Source organism: Rattus norvegicus, chromosome 7, assembly GCF_036323735.1.
Source record: "Rattus norvegicus strain BN/NHsdMcwi chromosome 7, GRCr8, whole genome shotgun sequence".
In the NCBI taxonomy this organism is placed as follows: domain Eukaryota; kingdom Metazoa; phylum Chordata; class Mammalia; order Rodentia; family Muridae; genus Rattus; species Rattus norvegicus.
Window position 1 is genome coordinate 118,575,349 of NC_086025.1, and position 24,204 is coordinate 118,599,552.

The 24,204-nt window shown below is 52.2% G+C and overlaps 1 protein-coding gene and 1 long non-coding RNA gene across 10 annotated transcripts; one reads left to right on the forward strand and one right to left on the reverse strand.

The window, feature by feature from the left end:
• The first annotated feature begins 2,549 nt into the window (after positions 1–2,549).
• Positions 2,550–16,387, forward strand: LOC102554082 (uncharacterized). 6 transcript variants are annotated; one of them, XR_005487288.2, is made up of 6 exons: positions 2,553–3,126; positions 4,691–4,850; positions 4,970–5,143; positions 5,272–5,611; positions 13,447–13,946; positions 14,359–16,387. It is a non-coding gene; the product is annotated as an uncharacterized LOC102554082 (long non-coding RNA). The 6 variants fall into 6 exon arrangements; XR_001838991.3 differs by adding an exon at positions 4,021–4,120 and having other exon boundaries at positions 2,555–3,126; positions 13,447–16,387; XR_010053457.1 differs by lacking the exon at positions 5,272–5,611 and having other exon boundaries at positions 2,550–3,126.
• LOC134479761 (uncharacterized) lies at positions 13,381–19,772 on the reverse strand. Of its 4 annotated transcripts, XR_010053455.1 has the most exons (4): positions 19,128–19,772; positions 17,868–18,035; positions 15,590–15,815; positions 13,381–14,895 (listed from the first exon to the last, which is right to left on the reverse strand). XR_010053455.1 is itself a non-coding variant. In XM_063264452.1 (3 exons), the coding sequence occupies exons 1-3, from the start codon at positions 19,333–19,335 to the stop codon at positions 14,592–14,594; spliced, it is 738 nt and encodes a 245-aa protein (XP_063120522.1). In that variant the 5' UTR covers positions 19,336–19,599; the 3' UTR covers positions 13,381–14,591. The 4 variants fall into 4 exon arrangements, 1 of the variants encoding a protein (XP_063120522.1); XR_010053454.1 differs by having other exon boundaries at positions 13,381–15,815; XR_010053456.1 differs by lacking the exon at positions 17,868–18,035 and having other exon boundaries at positions 18,959–19,439.
• Between the last annotated feature and the right edge of the window lie 4,432 nt (positions 19,773–24,204).

A 24,204-nucleotide genomic window follows, 5' to 3' on the forward strand; every position in this document is an offset into this window, starting at 1 on the left:
TATGTCTGTCTGTCTATATGTATGCACACTTAAGAGTTAAAAGAGTTCAGAGTTTCTCACTGGGCATGCGTCGGCTCTGGATAGTTAAGTTTTGTTCTGTCAGTAGAACTGACCCTGTAAATTGCCTGTCACTGTCACTGGACCCCTGTCTGCTATCAACATGACCCCAATCACCAACACCATACCCTCTTTGGCCACCTGTCTCAGCTAAGCCTCTGATGTCAAAGCTGGCCTTTGCCACTAATCAGCGTGACAAAGTACCTGATATAAACAACTTAAAAGAGGAAGAAATACCGCTTGCTTACAGATTCGGAGGGTTTAGTCCCTGCTTGCCTCCAGGAACTTGGGCAGAACATTCTGTCAATGCAGGCATGTGGCATAGATCAACATGAAAGGTCTATTCAGTTCTTAGTCACTGTTCTATTACTGTTCAGAGACATCATGGCCAAGGTCACTCTTATCAGAGAGAAAGCATTTAACTGGGAGCTTTCTTATAGTTTCAGGTTCAGTCCATTGGTGGGGAGCACGGTGCATGCAGGCGGGTGCTGGAGCAGTAGCCGAGAGCTACGTCCAGATCTATAGGCAAGCCTAGGCCTCCCATAGGTTTTTGAAGACTCAAAGCCCACCCCCAGTGACACACTTCCTCAAACAAGGGCACATGTGCCAAGCCTCAGAATCCTTTCAAAGAGTTCCACTCAAAGAGGAGAGTAGCACCTCTGAGAGCCCCTTCCCTAGCTTCCTCCAGGAGCCTGGGGCACCGTGGGCAGTGTGGGCTTCAGGGAGTCTGGCCCCATTCCTCCTGGTTCTAAAACATCCATCAGGAAGGCCCTAAAGATAGCTGCTTCTGTCAGACAAATCTGGTCAATAGATTTATCACTTCATGGGCCACAGAGATTGTTCTGTGGTTAAGACCACTGGCTGCTCTTCCAGAACACATGGGCTTAATTTCCAACTTCCATATGGCTCCTCACAATTGCATTCAAATATACGAGCTTGTGAGGGACATTCTTATGTAAACCACACAGGCTTGCAATTTAAGAATGGCTATAAGGGCTGGAGAGATGGCTCAGCAGTTAAGAGCACTGACTGCTTTAAAAGAAATAATAAAGAGGAAACAACGACAAAAAAAAAAAAAGAGCACCGCCTCCTCTTCCAGAGGTTCTGGGTTCAATTCCCACCAACCACATGGTGGCTCACAACCATCTGTAATGGGATCTGATGCCCTCTTCTGGTGTGTTACAGTGTACTCATATAAATCAAATCAAATCAATCAATCAATCTTTAAAAAATGACTATGAATGGTGGTGATGGAGATGATGGAGGTGATGGATATAATGGAGGTGATGAGATAATGGAGGTGATGGAGGTGATAGAGTTGATGGAGGAGATGGAGGTGATGGAGATGATGGAGTTGATGGAGATGATGGAGGTGACAAAGATGGTGGTGATGGAGATGGTGGTGATGAAGGTGATGGAGGTGATGGAAATGATGGAGATGATGGAGATTATGGAGGTGATGGAGGTGATGGAGGTGATGGTGGTGATGGAGGTGATGGAGATGATGGAGGTGATGGAGGTGATGGAGATGATGGAGGTGATGGAGGTGATGGAGATGATGGAGGTGATGGAGGTGATGGAGATGATGGAGGTGATGGAGGTGATGAAGATGATGGAGGTGATGGAGGTGATGAAGATGATGGAGGTGATGGAGATGGTCGTGATGGAGATGGTTTTGGTGATGGAGGTGATGGAGATGGTCATGATGGAGATGGTGGTGATGAAAGTGATGGAGGTGATGGAGGTGATGGAGGGGACGGAGGGGATGGAGGTGATGGAGATGATGGAGATGATGGAGGTGATGGAGGTGATGAAGGTGATGGAGATGATGGAGGTGATGGAGGTGATGGATGTGATAGAGGTGATGGAGGTGATGGAGCTGATGATGATGGTGGTGATGGAGGTGATAGAGGTGATGGAGATGATGGAGGTGATGGATGTAATGGAGATGATAGAGGTGATGGAGGTGATGGATGTGATAGAGGTGATGGAGATGATGATGATGGTGGTGATGGAGATGATGGAGGTGATGGCACTGTCTTAGTTAAGGTTATTAAATACTGCTACGATAAAACACCATGACTAAAATTTGAGGAGGAAAAGGTTTATTTCACTCACTGTTCATCATCACAGCTCATCACCAGAAGCAGTGAGGGCAGGAACTCAAGTAGAGCAGGAACCTGTAGGCAGGAGCTGATGCAGAGGCCATGGAGGGATGCTGCTTACTGGCTTGCTCCCCCTACTTTCTTATAGAACCTGGAACCACCAGCCCAGGGAAGCCCACTCACAATGGGCTGGACCTTCCCTATCAATCATTAAGTATGAAAATGCCCACAGGCTTGCCTGCAGCCCTTTACAGAAACATTTTTTCAATAGAGGTTCCTTCCTCTCTGGTGACTCTAGCTTGTATGAAGTTGACATAAAACTATCTAGCACAGGCAGTGATGGTGATGATGGTGGTGATGGTGATGATGTTGTTGGTGGTGATGATGTTGATGGTGATGATGGTGGTGGTGATGGCGGGGATAAGGAAGATATTGTTGGCAGCTGTAGTGCTTTTGAGAATAAGATAAATGGCAACATCTTCGGTGGACTCCAGTTTGCAAGCTGTCCTCACCATATCATAATCCCTGGGAAAGAGCCACAGTGTGGACCCACTTTCCATGGAAGTCATGGGGAGAATTGAGACTCTCCAGCAGCTCCAGCTCCTGACCAGTCCCTACCCTGTGGTCCTCCGAATGTCCATGACTTTCAGGAATCTGCCCAGTTCTGGATTCCTTCTCTACAGCCTGACAACTCCCAATGGCGCCACCAGAGGGCGCTCTGCGGCAGGGAATGGGCACACTGGGTCTTAGCCACGGAGCTGGACCACGGTCCTGATATGGAGGGAGAGGGGCAGATTCTGGACTCTCAGGGGCCGTCTGCCACGTCAAAGGCTGTGTGGCCATGCAGGTCTTCGCTTACCTGAAGGCTCTAGGGATGACTCATGGGAACCAGATTGGTGCTGGCCTGGAAAGACCCAAGCGGGGATGTGATATCGGAGACAGGGCTGGATCACTGTGAATAACGGTAGGTGCCTATTTGAAGCTACAGCTCTGAGGACTGAGGGGTCTACACGCTATGACATCACCCTGATGTTCAGGGTGCTGGAATGGGAACATCACTGGCCAACCCAGCTCCTGGATGGCCACCAAGGGACTGTGTAGAATGACCATCCATGCACTTGTCTCTGGATACTTGGCTCACCCAGGCCCCTTTGGCTGCTCTAAGCCTGGTTACTCAGGAGTCTGATTCAGGCCCTACTGTCAGTCCTCCAGGATTCAGGTTTGGAAGTGGGTTTGCTGGTGGCGTCGTCGTGCTCTGTGTTGACCTTTCTGAGGGGCTTTACCTGTGGGGCCGTTTCACAGCCTTTCAGCCTCTTGTGAGGGTCACCCTCCATTCTCTTCCCTGCTAGCTCCTTTTCTTTCTAGGGCATTGTATTACTGTTGGGCCATCGCTGTTGCTATTGTAACATCCATGTGCACGAGAGGCGGTCTGCCAGTCACAACTGAAGGAGTGGGCTGCATTCTTTCCTTGAGAATTCATAGTCAGGGTTCGAGGCAAGACCCTGCTGCCAGCCTCAGCCAGGGCAAAATAAGGGCAGAGATGGGCCCCACTGGGCAGGGCAGCCTGGCAGGGAGGAGGCAGCATACTTAGGAACCAACTTGTTCAGTCATCTGTCAGCCCTCTGTGAGGACCTGCTAAGTGTTCAGGTTTTATGCTAAGACCTAGGCGGGCAGATTCTGTCCTTCTTGTTATTTCTGAAGGATGAGGAAACAAAGAGGCAAGCGCTGAGGGATGTGGTACGTGGGCTCAGGATCTGCCTGTGTCAGGCAGGTGGGCAGGGGCAAGAGAGGGAAGGGGCCAGGAGAAGGGACAGACAGCATTTGAACAGGAATGCCTGACCAGAAGGGACTCTGTCAGGGAGGACAGGAGGGGCCATGGAGAAGAGTGCAGACCACTGGAGTAGACCTGGATGGAGCAATCTCAACAGATCTACAGTACAGAGGACATGGCCACCAAGGTAAGGATGGCTTGCACAGTCTGAGGTCAAGGCTACCAAAAGAAAAGAAAGGCCAAGCCAAGATTCTCTGACCCCCCCCCCCACTCTCTTTCATTCCCTCCCACCCCGGGCAGTGTTCCAGGGTCCCGATGGGTTCAAGGCTGGAGGAGTCAGTTTGAGTTACCCGAGAGGCTCCTCCTCCTCCTGGAATCTGACATTCTAAATCACAGGGCCTGGGCAGTGGGTTCACTCGGGGACACAGTGGCTCCTCTTCTGTGCTCTGTCTTCCTGTGAGGCTGGGGGGATGGATGGTCCTGGCCTAGGGCCACCCGCCAGCACATTGTCTGCTAGTCTGGCCGGAAGCAGCTGCTACACAGGGCGGGTGGGGACTGCGGGGGCCATGGGCTGGGAGGCTGCAGGGCTGCAGAGGCAGTCTGAGCCCTGAGAGCTGCCTAGCCAGTCAACCATGCACGGGGCTGGGGGTGGGGGTGTGATGGAGGGAGACTGGGATGTGGAAGCTGGGTATGGGGAGAGAGGGGCTGGTTGCTGTCCAGTCCATCCTTCTGTCTACACATTTCCCCTGTCTCCCAGGCACCATCCCCACCCAGCCTGACAGTAACCAATCAGAGGATTTTGCCCTCTTCTCAGCCTGGACACAGGAGAGGAGACAGAGGGAGCAGCTAAACCCTAATCCAAGGAGAAATGACCCCAGTCCTGGCCAGGTCCTCATCTGAGAAGAACATGCCCTTGGGTGAGGATGGTGGGTGCTGATGTCCAGTCTGGGAGCTCACAAGTCTCCTTATCCCATGACTCCTGTCCTGAGCCAGGTTCTTTCTGCCTCCCTCCTCTCATCCTCCCCTCCCTCCAAAGCCTCAAAGAACACTTCCTGTGTGGACAACTATGAAGAAAAATGGCGTGTCTCGGCTGGAAGAAACCGGCTACTTTCGTCTGTCCACGGCTGACTCCATGACCTTGCTCATGAGGCAAAGCACCGTCCTCAGCGCCTGCATGTGTGTTTGGCCTGGCATCCACCTGTTCTGACAGGTATGCTCTGCCCCAATCTGGCTACCATACCTGTTAAGGGGCCAGGATGCTCTAGGTGACCCACGTGGTCACAGCTTCTGTGTGGTTCACGGCTGTTGTTCACCCCTGCCCCTTGTTGGATCCCACAGAGCACCCAGATACTTCAGGAATGAAGTCCTGGCCAGCCCTGCCTGACCCTGACTGCTGCTGCTCTTGCCTGAGGGTTGGGGCCGTATCTCAGCAGTACCAGTCAAGGCCCTGACTCCTTACCTCCACAGAGAGCCATCATCTGGGGTCTGAACTCACTCTGGCTAGGGACCTTGCTTCCAGAATCTTCTGTTAATTCCCCTTCGAATGTAGCCTGTCTTCACTTTTCAAAGTATCGTTTAGGATTAAAAGCTGACCCGAGTTGGCTGTGGCAGCGCGTGCCGAAAATCCTGACACTCGGTATCTCAAAGCAGGAGGTTCCAGCCTGAGCTACGCAGTCAGGTACTACCTTAGAGTAAAGTCTTAAAAGACCTGGGGGTGTGCCTCCGTGGCAGGGTACAGGCCTGCAGTGTACAAGGCCCTGGGTTCTTTGGCGAGGTGGGGGGAATCAACCAGATTCTCTGCTTTGTCTCCCCAAACATCTGAGACTCTGCAGCAAGGATGTGTAGGGTACCAGTCCTGGATTTGGAGGCCCATCCCCCACTCCCGGTTGGCCCGCCCACCTGACAAAGAGGTCATTGGCTCTCTGAATGGTTCCCCTGTGTAGCATTGTACCAATGAGTCTGGCAGGCCCTCCCTTATAACCCTTCATGCCCTTCATCATCCCCTGAAGGCCTAGCTCCACCCTCTGAAGACCCACCCCCTGAAGGCCTAGCTCCACCCCCTGAAGGCCTAGCTCCACCCCCTGAAGGCCTAGCTCCACTCCCTGAAGGCCTAGCTCCACCCCCTGAAGGCCTAGCTCCACTCCCTGAAGGCCTAGCTCCACTCCCTGAAGGCCTAGCTCCACACCCTGAAGGCCTAGCTCCACTCCCTGAAGGCCTAGCTCCACCCTCTGAAGACCCACCCCTGAAGGCCTAGCTCCACCCCCTGAAGGCCTAGCTCCACACTCTGAAGACCCACCCCCTGAAGGCCTAGCTCCACTCCCTGAAGGCCTAGCTCCACACCCTGAAGGCCTAGCTCCACCCTCTGAAGACCTAGCTCCACCCCCTGAAGACCTAGCTCCACCCCCTGAAGGCCTAGCTCCACACTCTGAAGACCCACCCCTGAAGGCCTAGCTCCACTCCCTGAAGGCCTAGCTCCACCCCCTGAAGGCCTAGCTCCACCCCCTGAAGGCCTAGCTCCACCCCCGGGGGGTCCCACCCCAGCCCCACCCCAAGCCTGCACTGAGTACTGCAGCTTTGTTCCGATAGCCTTTCCGGGACAAGAAAACCTTCCCCCTGCCCTCTGGCCCCCTACTCCATTAACTGTTTCACAGACCCAGGTGCCAGGCATCTTCCCAACTCCAGGCCTTCAGAAATCGAGAAGGCTATTTGATCTACCCACCAGTTGAACTCTAATGCCTTCCTCTGGATCTAACCTTGAAGGCCTCTCCTCTCCTGAAAGTCTTCACCTGCCCCCAGAACAGTTGGCCATTGCCCCGTGAGAGGGGCATCACTGAATCCGAGGGGTCCAGGCTGCTAGAAAAGATGAGACCATCAACGAACAGGCTAAGCCCAGCACTGGTGTGCCTCTGTCATCTCCACACTGAGGAGATGGAGGCTAGTGACCTTGAGTTCAAGGTCATCCCCAACTGTGTAGCAAGTGGACACTAGTGGTCAGCCACTTCAGGACTGTGGCTAGGGATGGGACGTGGCCTGCCTCAAACAGCTAAGAAAGTGTTTAGGTGAGGAAGTTAGTGTGAGCTGACGAGGCTGAGGAGGTCATGGATCCATAGCCACCACCTGCCGCTCTTAGACTCCAGCCTCCTCAGTCCCTCACACCAGCATTCTCTAGGGAGTGCCCAGGTCGGATCTGCTCAGGCTGTCTCCTGGTTCTGTTGCCAGGACTGAGTTCTCTGCCTCTCCAGAATCCAGGTAGTCACTATCGAATTACCCAGCCCCTCTGGTGTAAGTTAATCCAGTGCATCTCTTACTAAAGAAAAGTTTTACTAGCATATGTTAATTATAATAATGAGTTTCGTTTTGATATCTCATACATGTATATACTGTCTGTTGATGACTTTCACCTCCTGATGTCCTCTCTGCTCCCATGTCCACTGACTGGGTCTCTTCCTCTTCTCAGCTAGTGCTCTCTCTCTCTCTCTCTCTCTCTCTCTCTGACTCTTTGTCTCTCTTTCTTTCTTTATTTCTTTTTCTTTAATCAAAACCACTGAGTTTTATTGGAGTTGTTTGCAGGAGCATAAACGGCTCACCAACGGCTATGCTGCTTGTGCTGACTACATTTATGTCGAACTTGACACAAGCTATAGTCATCCAAGAGGAGGAAACCTTGTCTGAGAAAATGCTTCCATATGCCTGGGCTGTGAGCAAGCCTTTAGGGCACTTTCATAATTATTGCTTGATGGAGGAGGACCCAGCCCATTGTAGGCAGGGTCATCCCTGGGCTGGTGGTCCTGGGTTGTATAGGAAAGCAGGCTGAGCAAGCCATGGGGAGCAAGCCAGTAAGCAGCATCTATCATGGCGTCTGTATCAGCTCCTGCCTCCAGGTTCCTGCCCTGTGTGAGTTCCTGTCCTGACTTCCTTCAGTTACGGACTACTATGTGGATTTTTTAACCCAGTAAACAAATGCTTTTCTACCCAACTTGATTTTTGGTTATGGGGTTTGGCTGAAGTAGTAGAAACTTTAGCTAAGACGTCACTGAAGAAAATTTCTCCCTTGCTTAGCAACCATTGATTGCATGTAGATCCCTAGAGACCCTTTCAATACTATCTATAGTTCTATTACCTATGTATCTATCTATCCATCTATCCATCCATCTATTCATTCACCCACCCACACACCTATCTTATTTGTCTCTGTCTCTATCTACCATCTATCTATCTATCTATCTATCTACCTATCTATCATCCATCTAATCATCCACTCACCCACTTATCTTTATCTGTCTGTCTCTGTCTGTCTATCTATCTATCTATCTATCTATCTATCTATCTATCTATCTATCTATCTATCCATCCAACCATCCACCCATCTACTCATTCACCCACCTATCTTTATCTGTCTGTATCCGTCTATCTGTCTGCCTATCTATCTATCTATCCATCCATCATCTATCTATCTATCTATCTATCTATCTATCTATCTATCTATCTATCTATCCATCTAATCATCCACCCACCCACATATCTTTATCTATCTGTCTGTCTCTGTCTATCTGTCTATCCATCCATCCATCCATCTATTATCTATCTATCTATCTACCTATCTATCCATCCATCTATCCATCTATCTACTCATCTACCTACCCACCTATTTTATCTGTCTGTCTCTGTCTATCTATCTGTCTGTCCATTCATCCATCCATCCATCCATCCATCCATCCATCCATCCATCCATCTATGCTTTCTGTTCCTCCAGACCATTGGTTCTCACCTATGGGTCACGGCCCCCTGGGTTTGCATATCAGACATTTACATTATGATTCATAACAGTAGTGAGATTACAGTTATGAAGTAGCCAACAAAAGTAATTTTATGGTTGGGGGTTACTACAACATGAAGAACTGTATTAAAAGGTCACAGCATTAGGAAGGTTGAAGACCACTGCTCTACAGACTCTTTTCATACTGAACTACAGCTTGGGCTGATAAGGGTAGCCTGGTCCAACCCCAAATTAGACTTGCCAGGCCCTCAGCCCATGCCTGTCACAGAGCCTCCCTCTATCCCACAACTGCCTGGGCACCTACTTGAGGGCCAAGGCTTTCGCTGCTGCTCTTCCAGAAGTGCTGGAGTTGCAGCAAATGCTGGAAGGGAATGGCCGTGCTTCTTCTGAGCCTGCAGCAGGCATTGGGGTCCCTGGAACACATCTCTGTCCCCTTTACAACCTCATCCAGAAGTCTCCTTAGCCCTCTGTCCGGGTACCGCACTTTTGTCTCCCCCAGCCCCTGCCACAGGCAGCCCAACTCCCGGCTGCCACACGTGGCTATGAAAGCCTCATTCAGTGTGGCTGTCCCTGCCCATACAGTGTCCCGAATGTTGCTGGCAGAGTCAAAGGATCAGACCTCTCCCACTGATGATAAATGATCCCTCTCTGCTCCCACCCTTCCCCCGATGCTCTTGTTCCTTTCACCCTTATCAAGAGATAGCTCCCCTGCAGGTCAGCAACCAGGACTCTGGCAACATTAAAGCCAAGAGCACTGGCCTCTGCCTGGAGCAAGGCACACGAGCTAGGCTTCCAGTCTTCTCCGTACTCACTAAGCTCGGATTCACAGCAACCACATCTTTCTCAGCCAAAATGCCTGGCACTCATCTGTACTGTGGGGCTGGGGGTACTTCTCTAGGTACTGTGCCTGCTGTGTAAGAGGGAACCCCTACACAGACCCTGACAACAGCCAGTGGTTATGTGCACATGGGAAGGAATACAGGCAAGGTCATTTATACCAGGTCCGGGTGCATATGTCTGTGTGTGAATGGAGAGGCCAGCAGTCAATTTTAGGTGTCCTTCCTCAGGAGCCATCCACCTCATTTTTTTTTTTTTTTTGAGCAAGGGTTCTCATTAGCCTGGAGCTCTTCAAGTCAGCAAGGTTGGCTGGCCCACAAGCAAGTTTGGCTGACCCGCTCCAAGGATCCTTCTGTCTTCACCTCTCCATCATTGGGATCACAGTCTCAGGTCACTCTGCCCGGCTTTTTACATAGGTTCTAGTATGGACCCCAACAGCCACACTTTCAATGCTTATGACCCCTGTGGGTTGCAGAGGAAATACTCAGCCTCTGGTCAAACTTGCTGGGAACCTCAGCTGTAATTGGCCTGGTAGGTAAGGTTGGAGTCTGGGGGTGTTCTTCCTCAGGATTGGCAAGTAATGGGCAACTGTGCCTGAGCTGGGTTCCCACAGCCAAAAGATCCCACAATCCAGTCCTGTGCCCAGGTGACACCTCTGTGGCACCATGGGGCTGCCATAACCCCTACCTAGGGCCAAGGGCTTAGACACCACCCTGGATGGTATATGGCCCGTGTCACAAGAGTCAGAGGATAAAGAGTGAATGGGGTGGGGGAGTGTGGAGCCCCCTGGTGTGGCTTCAGTGGTGTGGTTTCCTATGACCTCCTTGAAGAATAATCCTGATGTTCTTCCTGAGGAGGGCCATTCTAGCGGCACGGCTGGCTTCTTCAGGAACCTGGCAACTGCCTTTCCTAGATTTTCAGATTCCTTTTCATCCACCCAGGCGGCTCCAAGACTGACCTCGGCAGTCCCCAGGCCTCTGCACGCAGACTTTTGCTTGGTCCTAGCCAGTGGGGTGGGGGTGACAGCTTAAGGTTCCTCCATTAGAGGCCTCTGTGCTTGGCCAATGCCTGTCCCTCTCAGTCAGCAGCACCTCAGTTTCCCAGTCCCTCTGCCATAGGTCCCCGGTACAGTCTCACTTACAGCCGCGCACTGGCTGCCCGTGATGACTTCTGCAGAGAGCTCTATCTGCCCAGGAGTAGTCACTGACTGAGCATGCTCTGTGAGGAGGACAGGAGTGCATGTGTTAACTCCAGAGAGACCAGGTCCAGGTTAGGACTTCAGCGCTGGCCCAACAGTTGAACAAACAGGGCCGGCCTTGTTTCCTGGCACCCCGCAGTCTGGCTACCCCATCAGACTGGAGGCCACTCAAGGCCATTGTGGGCCATGACCCTCTGTGAAGATGACAGTCCCCTCCCCCTCAACTTCCCAGTTCTGCTCCTAGATCCCACAACCAGAATCTCTACCGGGCACACAGCTGAGGGCCAGTTGTTCTCCTGGCCCTGTCAGATCCAGTTCCAACATTGTTGTCTCAAGACCTTCTCCCTCAGTTAGCACCCAGCCTCCTGGTGTCCCCCACACATCCTGCCCCAGGTCCCGCTGCTGCCTCACCTACAGCCACATGCTGGCTTGCCCATGATGACCTCCCTGTCTCTCAGTATTTCCAATTGTAGAATGAACTGATGACATCCATTCCTGTCCTAAGAACAAACAGGGCAGTTGCCATCAGTGAGGGACCTGGCTGATGGAGCCCCAGAGGTTACATGAAAACCTGACTACTCCCATGGCCAACAACAGACCATTTATAATCAGGAACACTCGGGCTAGACAGATGGCTCAGCAGTTAAGAGTATTTCCTACTCTTCCAGAGGAGCCAGGGTCAGCTCCCCACACCCAAAGGGTGGCTCACAACTGCCTGCAACCCCAGTTCCAGAAGGATCACACCACCTTCTGGCCTCCCTGGGTACCAGGTGTGGGAGCAAGCCAGTAAGCAGTACCACAAAGCCCACCTTTAAGGGGTCCTGGTCATCATCTTAGAATTATGAGATCTTTTCATTTTTATGCTTCCTGGTGTTTTGCCTGCATCTATGTCTGTGTGAGGGTGTCAGAAGCCTTGGAACTGGAGTAACAGACAGGCCTGAGTTACCTGTGGGTGCTGGGAATTAAACCCAGGTCTTCTAGAAGAATAGCCGGTCCCAGAATTCTGAGGTTTTTGTTGTTGTTTTTCTTTTTTGTGTTTCTTTGTTTTTCAAGACAGAGTTTCTCTGTGCAACCCTGACTCTCCCTGAACTCACTCTGTAGACCAGAATGAGCGCCACCTGCCTCTGCCTCCCAAGTGCTGGGATTAAACGTGTATGCCCCCACCACCCTGCTGAATTATAAGACTTGGTTGAACCCCAGACAAGAACTTCTGGGCTTTCAGACTTGCGTGCAGCATCTTAGGTCCTCTGACACCTGTGCAGCTCTGATTCTGTTGGGTGCCCTGGACTGGAGTAGAGGATGCAGGCCAGGGCATGGTAACGTATACTCCACAGGCTGTCTGGGGCCCTGACACTTGTCTATACCGGGTCCATGGGCCAAAGCTCACAAAGAGATGGTTCCCGTCAGCCACCAGCCCTCAGACTGCATCTGCCTGATCCAGCCCTGGCGAAGGCCCTGGTGTAGGCCCTGGTGTGCTCCAATGGATAGAGTTTTCCATTTGTCTCCTATCCTTATTGGTTACACAATGCTGGTCTAGGAAGCTTGTCCCCAACGCCCCTGGTGTGAGTCACTTCCTATACCAGGCTTCCCAGGAGGGCTGACATGTCCACCCCTCAGCCCAGTCAACTCCTAAGAGCTTAGGTCGTATCTTGTTCACCTTGAATCCCTCTCCTCAGCACCAATGTAATAATGTCAGCAGCAACGACAATATCTTCTATGATTGCTAGACTATCTCCTGTCCCTTCTCTGTGTGTGTTAATCCGTTGTCTTCTGGGAAGGAAAGACTGTGGTGATGAAGTACAGAGAGGTTGGGATTACTGTTCATTACTGTGACGCACAGCTGAGGTGGGGAGAGGCCTGGAAAGGAATTGGGCGATTGCCCCCATCCCTGTGTACCCTGCTCTGGTACACAGCCTACCAGGCTGATTCCTTCTGCTGGTCATACCATGCTGTCTTTCTACACCAGAGCATCTGCTGAGGGCATGGCTTCCTCTATAGACCCAAATAATGACATTCTCAATCCCCAAGTATCTCTTCTTTAGAAGGTTAGAAAGGGGGACGTCAGACAAGGGGGTGTGTGACATAGAGCTTTACTCCTGCTGGACCCTCAGACACCAGTATCAGACTCCCAGTCCTCTGGACTTGAACATGGAAAGTTCTGACTCTTCACCCTGGTCCTCTCTTTCTATCAGCCCTGTCTCATCAGTCAGGGTAGCAGGGTGAGAGGTATGGAGTATGTTCCAGACTAGCTCAGTCCTCAAACCTTCCTCTGGAGATCCAGTAACACAGTGCCAGTATCCCTCTGGACTGGTGACTACCCCTGGATTCTGTGTCCATCCCAGTTCCAGGTCTGTGTCTGGCTAGTTCTGGGCCTTACCAGGTCCTCTGCTGCAGCCTCAGTTTATCTACCAGTGCAATGGATACTTGGCCCCTATCGGCATTGACCATTCAAGTTCTAACATGATGGCACTCTGGGGCCCTGTCATTCCATGAGCCAGGTATCCTGGTGAGGGTCGGGGGGGGGGGGGGAAGAGGTTTGGCCATAGGACCCCGACAGGATTTGGGGGGTGGGAGAAGGAAAAGGGGGGCTGGAGGGGTGAACATTCTGGAAAAGCATTTGAGCGATGCTTGGAAATTATCTTTTTAAAATATTTCATTTTTTTATGTATATGGGTGTTTTATTTGCACTCTGTGTGTTCAGTACCTGAAGAGACCAGAAGAGGGCGTCAGATCTCCTGGGACTGCGATTACAGGTAGTAGTAAGAGGCCACGAATGTGCTGGGAATTAAACCTGGGTCCTCTGGAAGAGTAGCTCTTACTGGCTGAGCCATCTCCCCAGCCTTCTGGCACATTCTAAAGACTGACCAGTCTGTCCCGTCTCTGATGATGACATTGAAGGTGCTAGGTCCCTAGGAGCCAGACTGGGCTGGCCAACCTGGCTGATATAACCCTACAGTCTTCAGCACTTGCGGACTTCAGAGAAATTGTCCTTGATTCTGAAAGCCTGCTGCTGTGAGATCAGGCCAAGGCTAGTGGACCCGTCTTGTCCCATGATGCCGCTTCTGGCTCGGGAGACAGTGGGAAGAACCAGCAAACTGAGCCCTTCTCTTCACTGCCACTGCTGGGAGTTAAAAGACATGCACTTCAGCATCCTGTCCACCTCCCACCACTACAGCCTGAAGCGCCAGAGGGTGCTGACAGGTGGGTGAACACTTATCTCTCTCAACATTGTTCCCATCTTTGAGTCATTTCCTGCAGGCCCTAACCACTCCTGACCTGTACTGCACACTCCTCAGACATAGGTGGCAGGGACATCCTCCTGTGGGGGGGTGTTAAAACCAGAGCTCCCAGCATTGGTACCCCAACCCTATAGTGCCCATCATGTAGGTGCCCAAGGTCCTGTGGGTCATTGTGACTCTGATGGTCAGTGACCCTGTAGGTTCCCAGTTCTGTGAGTTCTTGTGGTACTGTGGGTGTCTGTGGCTCTGTGGGTGTCTGTATCCCCGTGTATTCCAGCGACCCTGTGGGTATCTGTCTGTGAGTGTCTGGTTCTGGGTGGATGATAGCCCTGTAGCGTCCAAAACCCTGACTGAACTGCCGTATGTCCTCACAGCCACCAGGGGGCAGAAGAGGGTGCAGGCCCACCTTCCAAGAGGACCTGTCTTCCCTTGTAGAGCCAGAGCTTTGTGTAGACCAGAGAGGTGGGGGCTAGAGAGCAAAGGAGGCTGAACAAGGTCACTCCAGGCCAGCAGAGAAATCTTGGCTTGGATCCTGCCTCTGCTGCTACCTCCCACATGACTTCACCAGCCCGGCCCTCATCGGAACATGCAGAGCACTGGGCCCACTTCAGGCATTGCCTCCAACGCGGAAATTAACTTCCTGCCCGGAGAGGCTGCGCCCACACAGCTGCAGGTCTGGGCCGCCAGACCTGGGGCGCTCTGGAGTCCAGTTGAGGCCTCTCCTGCCCTCCTCCTGTCTGCAGATGGAGAGATTGAGACCCGGCCAGGACAGGGGGGCTTGGATAACATTGCGCAATAAATCCAAATCGGGGACAGGGCCAGCTGGGCCTGCAGACGCTAGGCCTGCTTGCTTCATGGAGTCATCTTCCAGCCTGCGTCTCAATCCCACCAAGCACTGGGGTCCTGCAGGGCTGGAGAAAGACAGCTGTTATCTAGTCCTGAAGGTCTTCCGGTGCCAGCCCCAGGCTCCGGGCACTGTGGCCACCAGCTTCGGAAGTGAGAAGTTTCATATTGTTTTCCAAGCCTGAGGTGTGGGTGTTTCTGGACCATGTGGGTATTAGGGACCCCATCGCCAGTGCGAGGCCTGGCAGGCATACGGTAGGAGTGAGGAAACAAGGACGTTCCTGGCGTAGTGTCTGTCTCTCCAGCTTCTCTCTCCCTCAGGTTATAGAGCGGAGAGTGGATAACCCAGCAGCTGTCCTCTGGGCCAGCATCCACCCAGCTCCAACATAGAAGCATAGCTAGAGACTACTCTCAGACCCAAGCGGGTGACCCAGGAGGATTTCTTTGTCCCTCAGAGTGTCAAATAGAAGTAACTGTGGATTCCTGCTGGAGCTCTGAGAGTAACCAACCCCCTACCCCTTCGGGCCTCAGTTTCCCCTCAGCTGAGAGGCAGGGAAGAGAACTGTAAGGCTGCAAGCTCAGCCCAGCCCTGGGATAGTCCCAGCTCAAGGCTGGGAGATGAATGAAGGTCTGGAGTCTAGGGCCTGGTCTTCCTTTCAGCCACCAAAAAGGGTTCATTTTGTGCCTTGGGCAGGTCGCCCAGGCAAGGAGGCCACTGGCTGCCATTCTCCAGGACCTCCTCCCGTCTGCAAGAAGCATTACCTCATCGGGAAGCCATTCCGGAAAAGGGCTTCAGAGCTCCATGAGTGGGAATGAAGAGGGCTTTCCAAGAGCCTCCTGGCCACCCAGGAGCCCAGCCAAGGCAGACAGTGCCTGTCCAGTGACCGCTGCAGGGAGGTGACAAGGCTGGCTTGGACTGAGCAGGCAGAAGGGACAGTCGTGCCCGAAGCCAGCAGCTTCCAGGTAGACAAAGTAGATATTTCAAAAGCTGAAACAAAATGACATGAGAGGGGCTGGGAAAATGCAGGGCAGAGTCACCAAGCCCTGACCCTCTCCAGCCCACGTCCCTGCCTGCAAAATACATTAGGCACACCAAGCTGTACCCTGCTGTCTAATGATACACACCCGGATGACATGATTGGCCACATGATCAGGGGTGGGGAGGGAACTCTAAGGACAGCTTGGGGTGGGGAGATGTGCTAAAGGCGATCAGGAGAGTTCCCTAACCACTGGCCCAGTGACGACGATACTACGGGACACTCTTGGAGCCTTGATATTTCTCATCTGGAGAATGGAGCAAATAAGCATCCCTTGAAAAAGACATCTGAGAACACAGGCACTGACAGGCTGGTGCTTTTGGGGTCACATGGGTGGGTCCTCCTCTGCCTGGGTCAGGGGACTTCTCCTAGAATGAGCACAGGCTTCTCTCATTGCCCCAGGGGGAGTGAAATTCTGCCTTCCAACTTCTCCCAACCACAGAACTTCCTGTGCTTGCCATCTTTCCCCAAATCCTACCTGGAGAATGTCCATGCACCCTGAAAATAAATCTAGAAGAGATTGGTCCTGTCTTGGTTATACTGAGACCCACTGAGGGAGTGTGTGGACACAGGTAGGTCCAAGGTCAGGTCTATCACACGGGTTACTTACTTATTGGAGAAAAACCTAGGATACACTAGCGGTCAGGAAGTGTTGTTGGGGACAAGAATTAGATGTCTTGTGCCTGGGACTTCAGGCTGATCTTAATGAATGATTGGAGATTTCAAAAGAACAGGAGAAAATCAGAGGCTGGGGCAGATGGGCTTTTTGTTTATTTGTTTCATTGATTTTTGTCTGCATTTATATCCATGCACCATGTATGTGCAGTGCCCATAGTGGCCAGAAGAGGGCACCAGATCCCTTAGGACTGAGGCAAAGGCACTTGTGAGCTAGCATATAGGGGCTGGGAATTGAACCTGGGTCCTCTGGAACAGCGACGGGTGCTCCTGACTGTTGCTCCATCTCTCCAGCCCCTGGTGCTGCAGTTTTAATGAAGCTGTGGAGCCTTTGAGGGACCCCACAGCCTTCCTCCTACGTACAGGAAATCCTCCTCCGTTCAGGGCGGAGGTCCCAGGTAAAGGATTTCTGTGCTGGACTCTTGAGTTGCCCTGCAGGCAGCAAGCAGTCAACCGATTGGGTGCTGAGGGTGCCGGAGCTAATCCCAGGATCTGTGCGATCCCCAGGGCCCCTGAAACCCTTGGCTGTCTCTGCACCCAGCCTAGCTAGTGAGGGGGTGGGACGAGGGCAGCTGGGGCAGGGCCAGTGCAGCAGGAGGTCTGAAGCGACTGAGAAAGCAACTGGGCAGAAAGCGGGGGCTGGACAAGACAGGTGGCCTGCGCTGTTTCCATGGCACCCGGGCCTCTGCCTGCCCAACTCAGCCTGGGAAAAGCAAGCTGGGCACTGAGCAAACAGTGCCTGTGGCCACTAGGACAAAGGCAGGGCTGTTTAGGTGCTCACGGCAGCCAAAGGGCCTCCTTGGCGGAACATCAGTTTAGACTAGGCCAGTCGGTGCTGAGCTGCCACGCCCTGCAATGGCCCGTCTCTTAACCTCTGGGGTATAAGCTGTGGCTGTGGGCTGGAGGAGGGGAGAAAGACGGGGGCTGGCAGCACCCTGGATATCCACTCTGGGGTCACTGTCCCTCATCTGGGTTTTCAGGGCACTAAGAACAGCAGGATGTCCGTCTCTGTCTCTGGGCAAGCAGTCTCACGGCAACACAAGAGTCCCCCGCCCCCAGGGGCGTCTCAGAGAGTGTGGGAAGTGCACTTTTCCCTGCCACTGGGACAGATGCAGCTTTGGCCACAAGCCAACTGAGCTGGAAGGTACCAGCTAGAGTGCTAGAGAACAGGCCTGACCCTGAGCTGGAAGGAAGCACCCTTAGCCAAGACAGAACTCCCAGAATCCTGTACTACTGTTCCCAGCTGCCCTTGGGTAGACGTTCTGCCCTGGCTAGAGCCCCTTTCTTCTGTCTGCTTGAGTCCCCTTTCATGAGAGAGCCCAACTTACATGTGGGCACCTGTGGTTTGGGGCCAGCTTGTAGGAAGATGGGAAGAAGGGGCTGCAGCAGGCTGGTTTGAGTAACCAAGGTCTTCCTGGGTCATAGAAAGGCTGACCCTATGTGGTCTCATCTCAGCAGGGAACATTGCAGCAGAATGGCACTGAGGACAGTTAGGTCTGGAAGATATACTGAGGGTTAAGAGCTGGACTGGGTCCTTTTAAGAGGGGGGAATTTATTTGAGGAGCTAAGAAGGGGGGACCAGAGCAAGGAGCCATCAAACAGCAGCCCTTGGAGCTCACAGGCCCCCATGGAAGACCTTTCTCTCCCTAGCCTATACCTCCACAGGCTCCAAGATTCAAGGACTAGACTACCTTCCAGCGGGATAGCTGGTGCTGTAGCTGGTGCAGCGTGGTCTTATAACCCCAGCCCTAGGGTGACCGAGAAAACCAGTGCTTAATGATCTCCTGTGTGGAGAAATGGCCTGGGATGGAACCAGGGACAGGAACAGAAGGAAGGGTGCTGGGGCGGACACTGTAGAATGAACCCTCCATGATGACCCCAGAGCTGTCCTCAGTCTGCCAGAGTGGGCCCTGGTCACATCAGTCACTGGGAAGGCCTGATGCAGGGGCCACAGCCTGGTGCCTAGGCTGACTTCTGCAGCCAGAGGCCCACCCGGCAGTGTCCAGTCGGGACTGTGTGCTGAGAGAAGGATGGCTGGCTCATGGTCGTCTGCTGGAACTCTTCTCTCTGCCTGATGCCGCCACTTACTCAGACCTGAATGCGAAGGACCACACCTCCGTCCCTTACACCCTGACATGCTCGAAGCTTCCCACTTTCACATCCTCATGCCCCTCTCTGCAGCCTCTGCATTACAGATGAGCCTTTGACCTCATGTCCCTTCTGCTCCCCTTTCACACCCGGGCCTCCTCACGAGCCCTCCATACAGCCTCATCACATTCTGCCCAGCTCTCTCAAGGCTCCTCCCAGATTAACCCAAGGTTCCATGCCCCAAGGGATCCGCCCATCTCAGGGCCACGCCTAGCCCTAGGTTCGCCGCAGTTAAGTCCAGGGCTTCAATCATTTTAGGACTCTTGCTTACCTTGCTCAGGGTCCCCCTCTGTCCATGTCAGCCCTGGGTTCTGCCCAGCTCAAGGCTCTGCCCAGCTCGAGGCTCCGCCCAGTCACAACCCTGCACACCCCAAAGCCCCTCCCAGCTGTCCCAGGGTACCATCCAGGTCAGTCTAGGGTTTCCCCAGTTTGGGACTCACCTCTCCACCTGCCCTGTTGGCTTTGGCCGCTAGGTCTGTCACCTTGACTTCGCTGTTCCAGGACAGAGGGCAGGCGGGTTGCAGGAAACGCGTGCTCATGGAAGGAGCGTGCTCCATGAGCGTGCGGACACAGAATGAGTGAACATATAGATGACGCCGGTGACAGTGAAGATGGAGTGGTGAAGGCGCCCAGCACAGGCCTTTCCATAACCTGCCCACAAGGGATTAACCCTGCGCTCTGAGGCCCTGGGACCAGTTTAAACCTTTGAGCTCTGGAGACAGTAGAACCCCCTAGAGTGAGTGGTAAGAACCACTCCAGAGCAGTCCCAGCAAAAGGAACCAGGGCAGACCAGGGCAGGTAGCACCCTGCCGGACTCTGTCTGTCTCCAGGAGGGCTGACTCAGGCTGGCATGCTGCTGCCCCCGCCGAGACCAGCAGCCCCTGCGCCCGCCGAGCCCTGTTGGAACTTGTGTGGGGAACTCAGGTGTCCTTCCAGCCGCCTTCCCACGGCTGCCACAGCCCATCAGATTGTCACGCAGATGAGTCATGGGGATGGGGGGGCTAGGGGCTGTCCCTTGGCCTCAGGCAAGTCGCTGCGTGGCTTGCCGGCTTCTCTGTGGCGTCTCTCCCGCTATTGCCACAAGCTTCCTAGCACCTGAGCCCACGCCCTCTCCTGCGCGTTCCCACCTGTTCTCAGGACCTATCTATTCTTTTCTCTCCACCTCCCTTCCCCAGCATCTGCTGCCTTGCCCTTCCCTCAGGCTATCTGCAGCACAAGTCTCTCTAGTAAGGGACCCACACCTAGTGCCCCGCCCCACTCCAGACCTAGCCACTTCTCCATCCTACCATCACCCAACAGTCCAAGACCCATCTAAACTGGCCAGCCCAACCTGCATTTCAGACCATTTGGGATTCTTGCTGCTCTCCAGGTGATGGCTCCACTAAAGGTCAGCAGCGAGCTCCAACCTGATGAGGCCAGCCTCCCGTTTTTCTGTGATGAGGCCAGCCTCCCGTTTGTCTGTGTGCCTCTGCTTCTGTCCTTGCTGAGCTACTCAAACCCAGACTTTAAGGATCACACAGACCTTGGAGAGGATTGTGATGTTGAGCTCTGTACAGCTGGAGCCCCAAGTCTCCTGTAATGTGGGGAGAGGTTTCGGAGAGTCAGAGGAGGCCTGAGCTGCCAGAACCCTGGTATTGTGAATTACCAAGAGCTGACTCCATCTGACCCAGGTCCACCCAGCATCCTGGGGTTGCCGCAACACATCTGGAGTGTACTCCCCCTGCAACACTGCCCTAGTGTCCCACTCCCTGTCATGAGGGCTTCTCGGAGTTGAGCTGAGTGACAGATAACTCTGGATTAAGGATTAGTTGGTGATCTCTGGAAACTTGACTCACTTGGTGGCACTTGGAAACTGGGCATAAAGGAAGGCATAGAAAATAGCACCCAGGGACACCACTTCAGAAACTCCTCATCATCTACACCACTCCCATTCCCCCACCTCACCCATCCCCCACCACACCACACCCACCCCACCCATCCCACCCACCCCCACCACACCTACCACCCACACATCCCTTACTTTACCCACCCCACCCACTCCTCCCACCACCACCCATTCCCCATCCCACCCACTCACCCCACCCCCACTCCCACCAATGCTCCATATGCTAACACCCAGACCTGAACACCATCACACTCTCCTGACCACTGGCAATATTCCATGCAGCCTCCTCCAGTCCCCAAACGCAGAAGATCCTTCTTAAGACAGAGCCAGTCAGGGGAAGGGCATAATCCTTCCCCTGACCTGCCCCATGGGAGCAGAGACCAGAATCTGAGCCAATAGGGACCTGCTGAGACTGCATGGTCCTAGTGTTGATTCCACCTTCTCTCCTCGTTGGGCTGGCCATTTCTTTCATTTAGAGGCTGGGGTTTAGTGATTAATTTTGTTGTTGTTTTTTGCTTGTTTTTTCTTTTTCAGTTTTTTGCAACTTCAATACCACATACTGTGAATGTAAATTCTTACAGACACAGAGTGATTCTTAGAGGTCAAATCGTGATTCTCACGCAAAGAGAAAATAAATCCACCTACAGTTTGACTTAATTCATTAATCAATAAGGGAGCCAAGAAGATGCTGGAACCAGTTCCTAGGGGCATGGGAAGGATATTGCATAGGAGACGCTGATGTACACGCAGAGTCTGTTACTTTCCTCTAGGAAGAGGTTTGCTCTCAGGGGTGATGGTCTCTGCCACAGAACAGCGTTCTGTCTCTATAGAAGAAACTCACTCCCTGCTCCAGCCAAGATGGCTGCCTCGGTCGGTCATCCACATACCCATGGAACTGGAACATTCTCAGCAGGGTCTGCTGGACAGTTGTCCCTCAATGCCCTCAGTGGAACAGCCAGCAAGGCTATTTCCAGTCTGTGACACCTTGCCCTCTGGGCTTTTACATTTCCATCTTTTGTCAGGAAGAGGTTTTTCACGTCAATCTTTACCCTAGCTTAACTTTTATGCTTGGAAATTAGACTTTATCATAACTATATTGGAAGTTGGAGTTTTGTCTCATCAACTCCCCCATGTCCTTTGAGAACGTCTAACTGGCCAGCAGAGGCGTCCTTGCATATTTGATCACATAGTTTTCCCCCAGAGATCGTTTTCTGACTCTTAAACAGCCTCCCACCCCCAGGGAAAAGTGACCCTACACACACCTTCCTTGCTAGCTCTTCTATAGATCCAGAATGAACTTCATTACTTAGCCAGGTATTTCTCCACCCCAATCTTCTACAGATATTCCCTACATATTTTCCTAGTATATTTATAGTTTTCTGTCACAACTTTGCCTCTTCTTAGTTCTCTGTTCTGATTATAGAACCACCTTTTCTAGTGATGGCCCAATCATTTTTTTTTTTTAAAAAAAACACATTGCTTTAAAATTCACTTTACTATTGAGTAGTAGATCCTTTGTGTCAGGACTTTCCTTCTCAGTCTAGTGGTCATCTTATGAGGCTGGAAGATCGGCCATGAACAAAATGGACGGCAGCACTGCCTCTGTGGAACTTACATTATGTCCAGACTTCCTTGACTCATTCCTTCCCATGTCAATGGACAGTGTCAGCAGATATCATGGCTGCCAAAGGGTGGGAAGTAAGCCCTGACCTGAGAAACGATGTCCTCATGTGAAGGGACTGTATTGGTTAACTTTCTATGGCAGTGATAAAATCCCATGACCGGGGGTTGGGGATTTAGCTCAGTGGTAGAGCGCTTGCCTAGCAAGCACAAGGCCCTGGGTTCAGTCCCCAGCTCCAAAAAAAAAAAAAAAAAAAATCCCATGACCGAGGCAACTTATAAAAGACAGCATTTAAAGGCACCCTCGGTTCCAAAGGGTTAGAATTATGCAGGAACATCTGAGAACTCATTTCTCAAAACCACAGGCAGGAGGTAGAGAACACACTAGGAATGCCATGATTCTTTTGAAACTTCAAAACCCACCCCCAAGAACATACTTCCGACAAGGCCACACCTCCTAATCCTTCCCAAACAGTTCCGTTGACTAAGAATCAGGCATTCAAACATATGAGCTTGTGGTGGCCATTCAAACCTCTTCAAGTCCAGCAGGGAGATTCACCTATCAGGAGGTAGATGCAACCATCCACTCATCTGAGGCCTTAGCTACATCTGGGCAGAGGTGTCTCATGTGCTCAATTCCAGTAGAAATGACAAGAGATGAGCTTTTGGGATTTAGATAACCTTAAGTGTCACGAGGAAAGCTCGCACGCTGAGGTGATGGGTGTGTCTAGTCCGATACGTCTCTTGATCATTCTGGCCTCCTCGTGCTTGTGTAACATTAGGCAGAAAAACAAGTCAACACACAGGGCCCTGATCCTGATCCTCAAGAAGACCTGGGCTTGTGGGCAGAGAAGAGTCAGTCTCAGAACCAGGAACTCACACTATACACTCTTGGTGTTTTCAAGAAGGAGATAGGTGGGGCTGGAGAGATGGCTCAGCGGTTAAGAGCACTGACTGCTCTTCCAGAGGTCCTGAGTTCAAATCCCAGCAACCACATGGTGGCTCACAACCATCTGTAATGAGATCTGCCCTCTTCTGGTGTGTCTGAGGACAGCTGCAGTGTACTTATATATAATAAATAAATCTTTAAAAAAAAAAAGGAGATAGGTGTGAGCAGTCAGCAGCAGTGACCATGGCCAGCAAAAGTAATGCAATCTGAGACAAAGGACTGGAGCCCCACAGCCCAGTCACTAGGCATGATCCCTGTGTGATAAAGGGACAGGGCCCTGCAGCCCCCGCCATCAGATTGGATCCTCCTGGGAGAAAGGAACAGGACCCCACAGTGACTCCCCCAGACCAGCTGAGCTGCTCATCTGGAATATGTGTGGGAAAGGAAGTGTCGAGTGTTCATCACGGCCTCCGTTCTGGTGTCATCATGGTAACCGTAGCTGCTGGTCAACACTTACAAGGTGATTCTGTGTCACAATACCTTCCCAAAGGCACAAGTAGAGGAAATTGATGAAGGAAGTGGCCTGTGGTGACAGCTAGTTTTCACTTAGCCCTTTTCAATCCTAACTCGGCTATAGCCTCTGGGCCAGTCTCACAGTGACTGGCTGGTTGGGGACTTGTGCCACTAGACTGTTCCTTCCTGTGGTGGCCATCTCTGGTATCCTGTCCTGGAATGAATCTGCACAATGGATTGAATCTGCACAATATTTAGACTCAGCCAGCCTGGGACTGTAGGGATGTCAACATGTGTATACACGTGTTCATGTGTGTGTATACGTGTGTGTATATGTATGTGTGTGTGTATACATGTGTGTGGGGGGGCTAAATTAACTGGATAATAGATCACTGGTATCCTCCTGTGCCTGTCTCTTCTGGGCTAGGATTATGGGCATGAACTACCACACCCATTGTTGTTTATTTGTTTTGTATGTGGATGTATGTGGGGGGGGCACCTACAGAGGTCAGAAAAAGTTGTCAGATCCCCCTGAAGCTGGAAATAACAGCAGCTGCTGGGCAGACATAGGTGTTGGGAGGCAGACTTGAGTCTCCTGGGAGAGCGTCTA

Bases quoted from the DNA above. Each gene is read 5' to 3' on its own strand.
- LOC134479761 (XM_063264452.1), bottom strand. From the start codon at position 19,335: ATGGAAAGGCCTGTGCTGGGCGCCTTCACCACTCCATCTTCACTGTCA. The intron at 15,816-19,127 runs GTGAGTCCCAAA...ATTTTGTTTCAG, and splicing joins CCAACAGGGCAGGTGGAGAG to CTTTTGAAATATCTACTTTG. The intron at 14,896-15,589 runs GTAATGCTTCTT...GTCTTTCTCCAG, and splicing joins CGGAATGGCTTCCCGATGAG to CCCTGCAGGACCCCAGTGCT.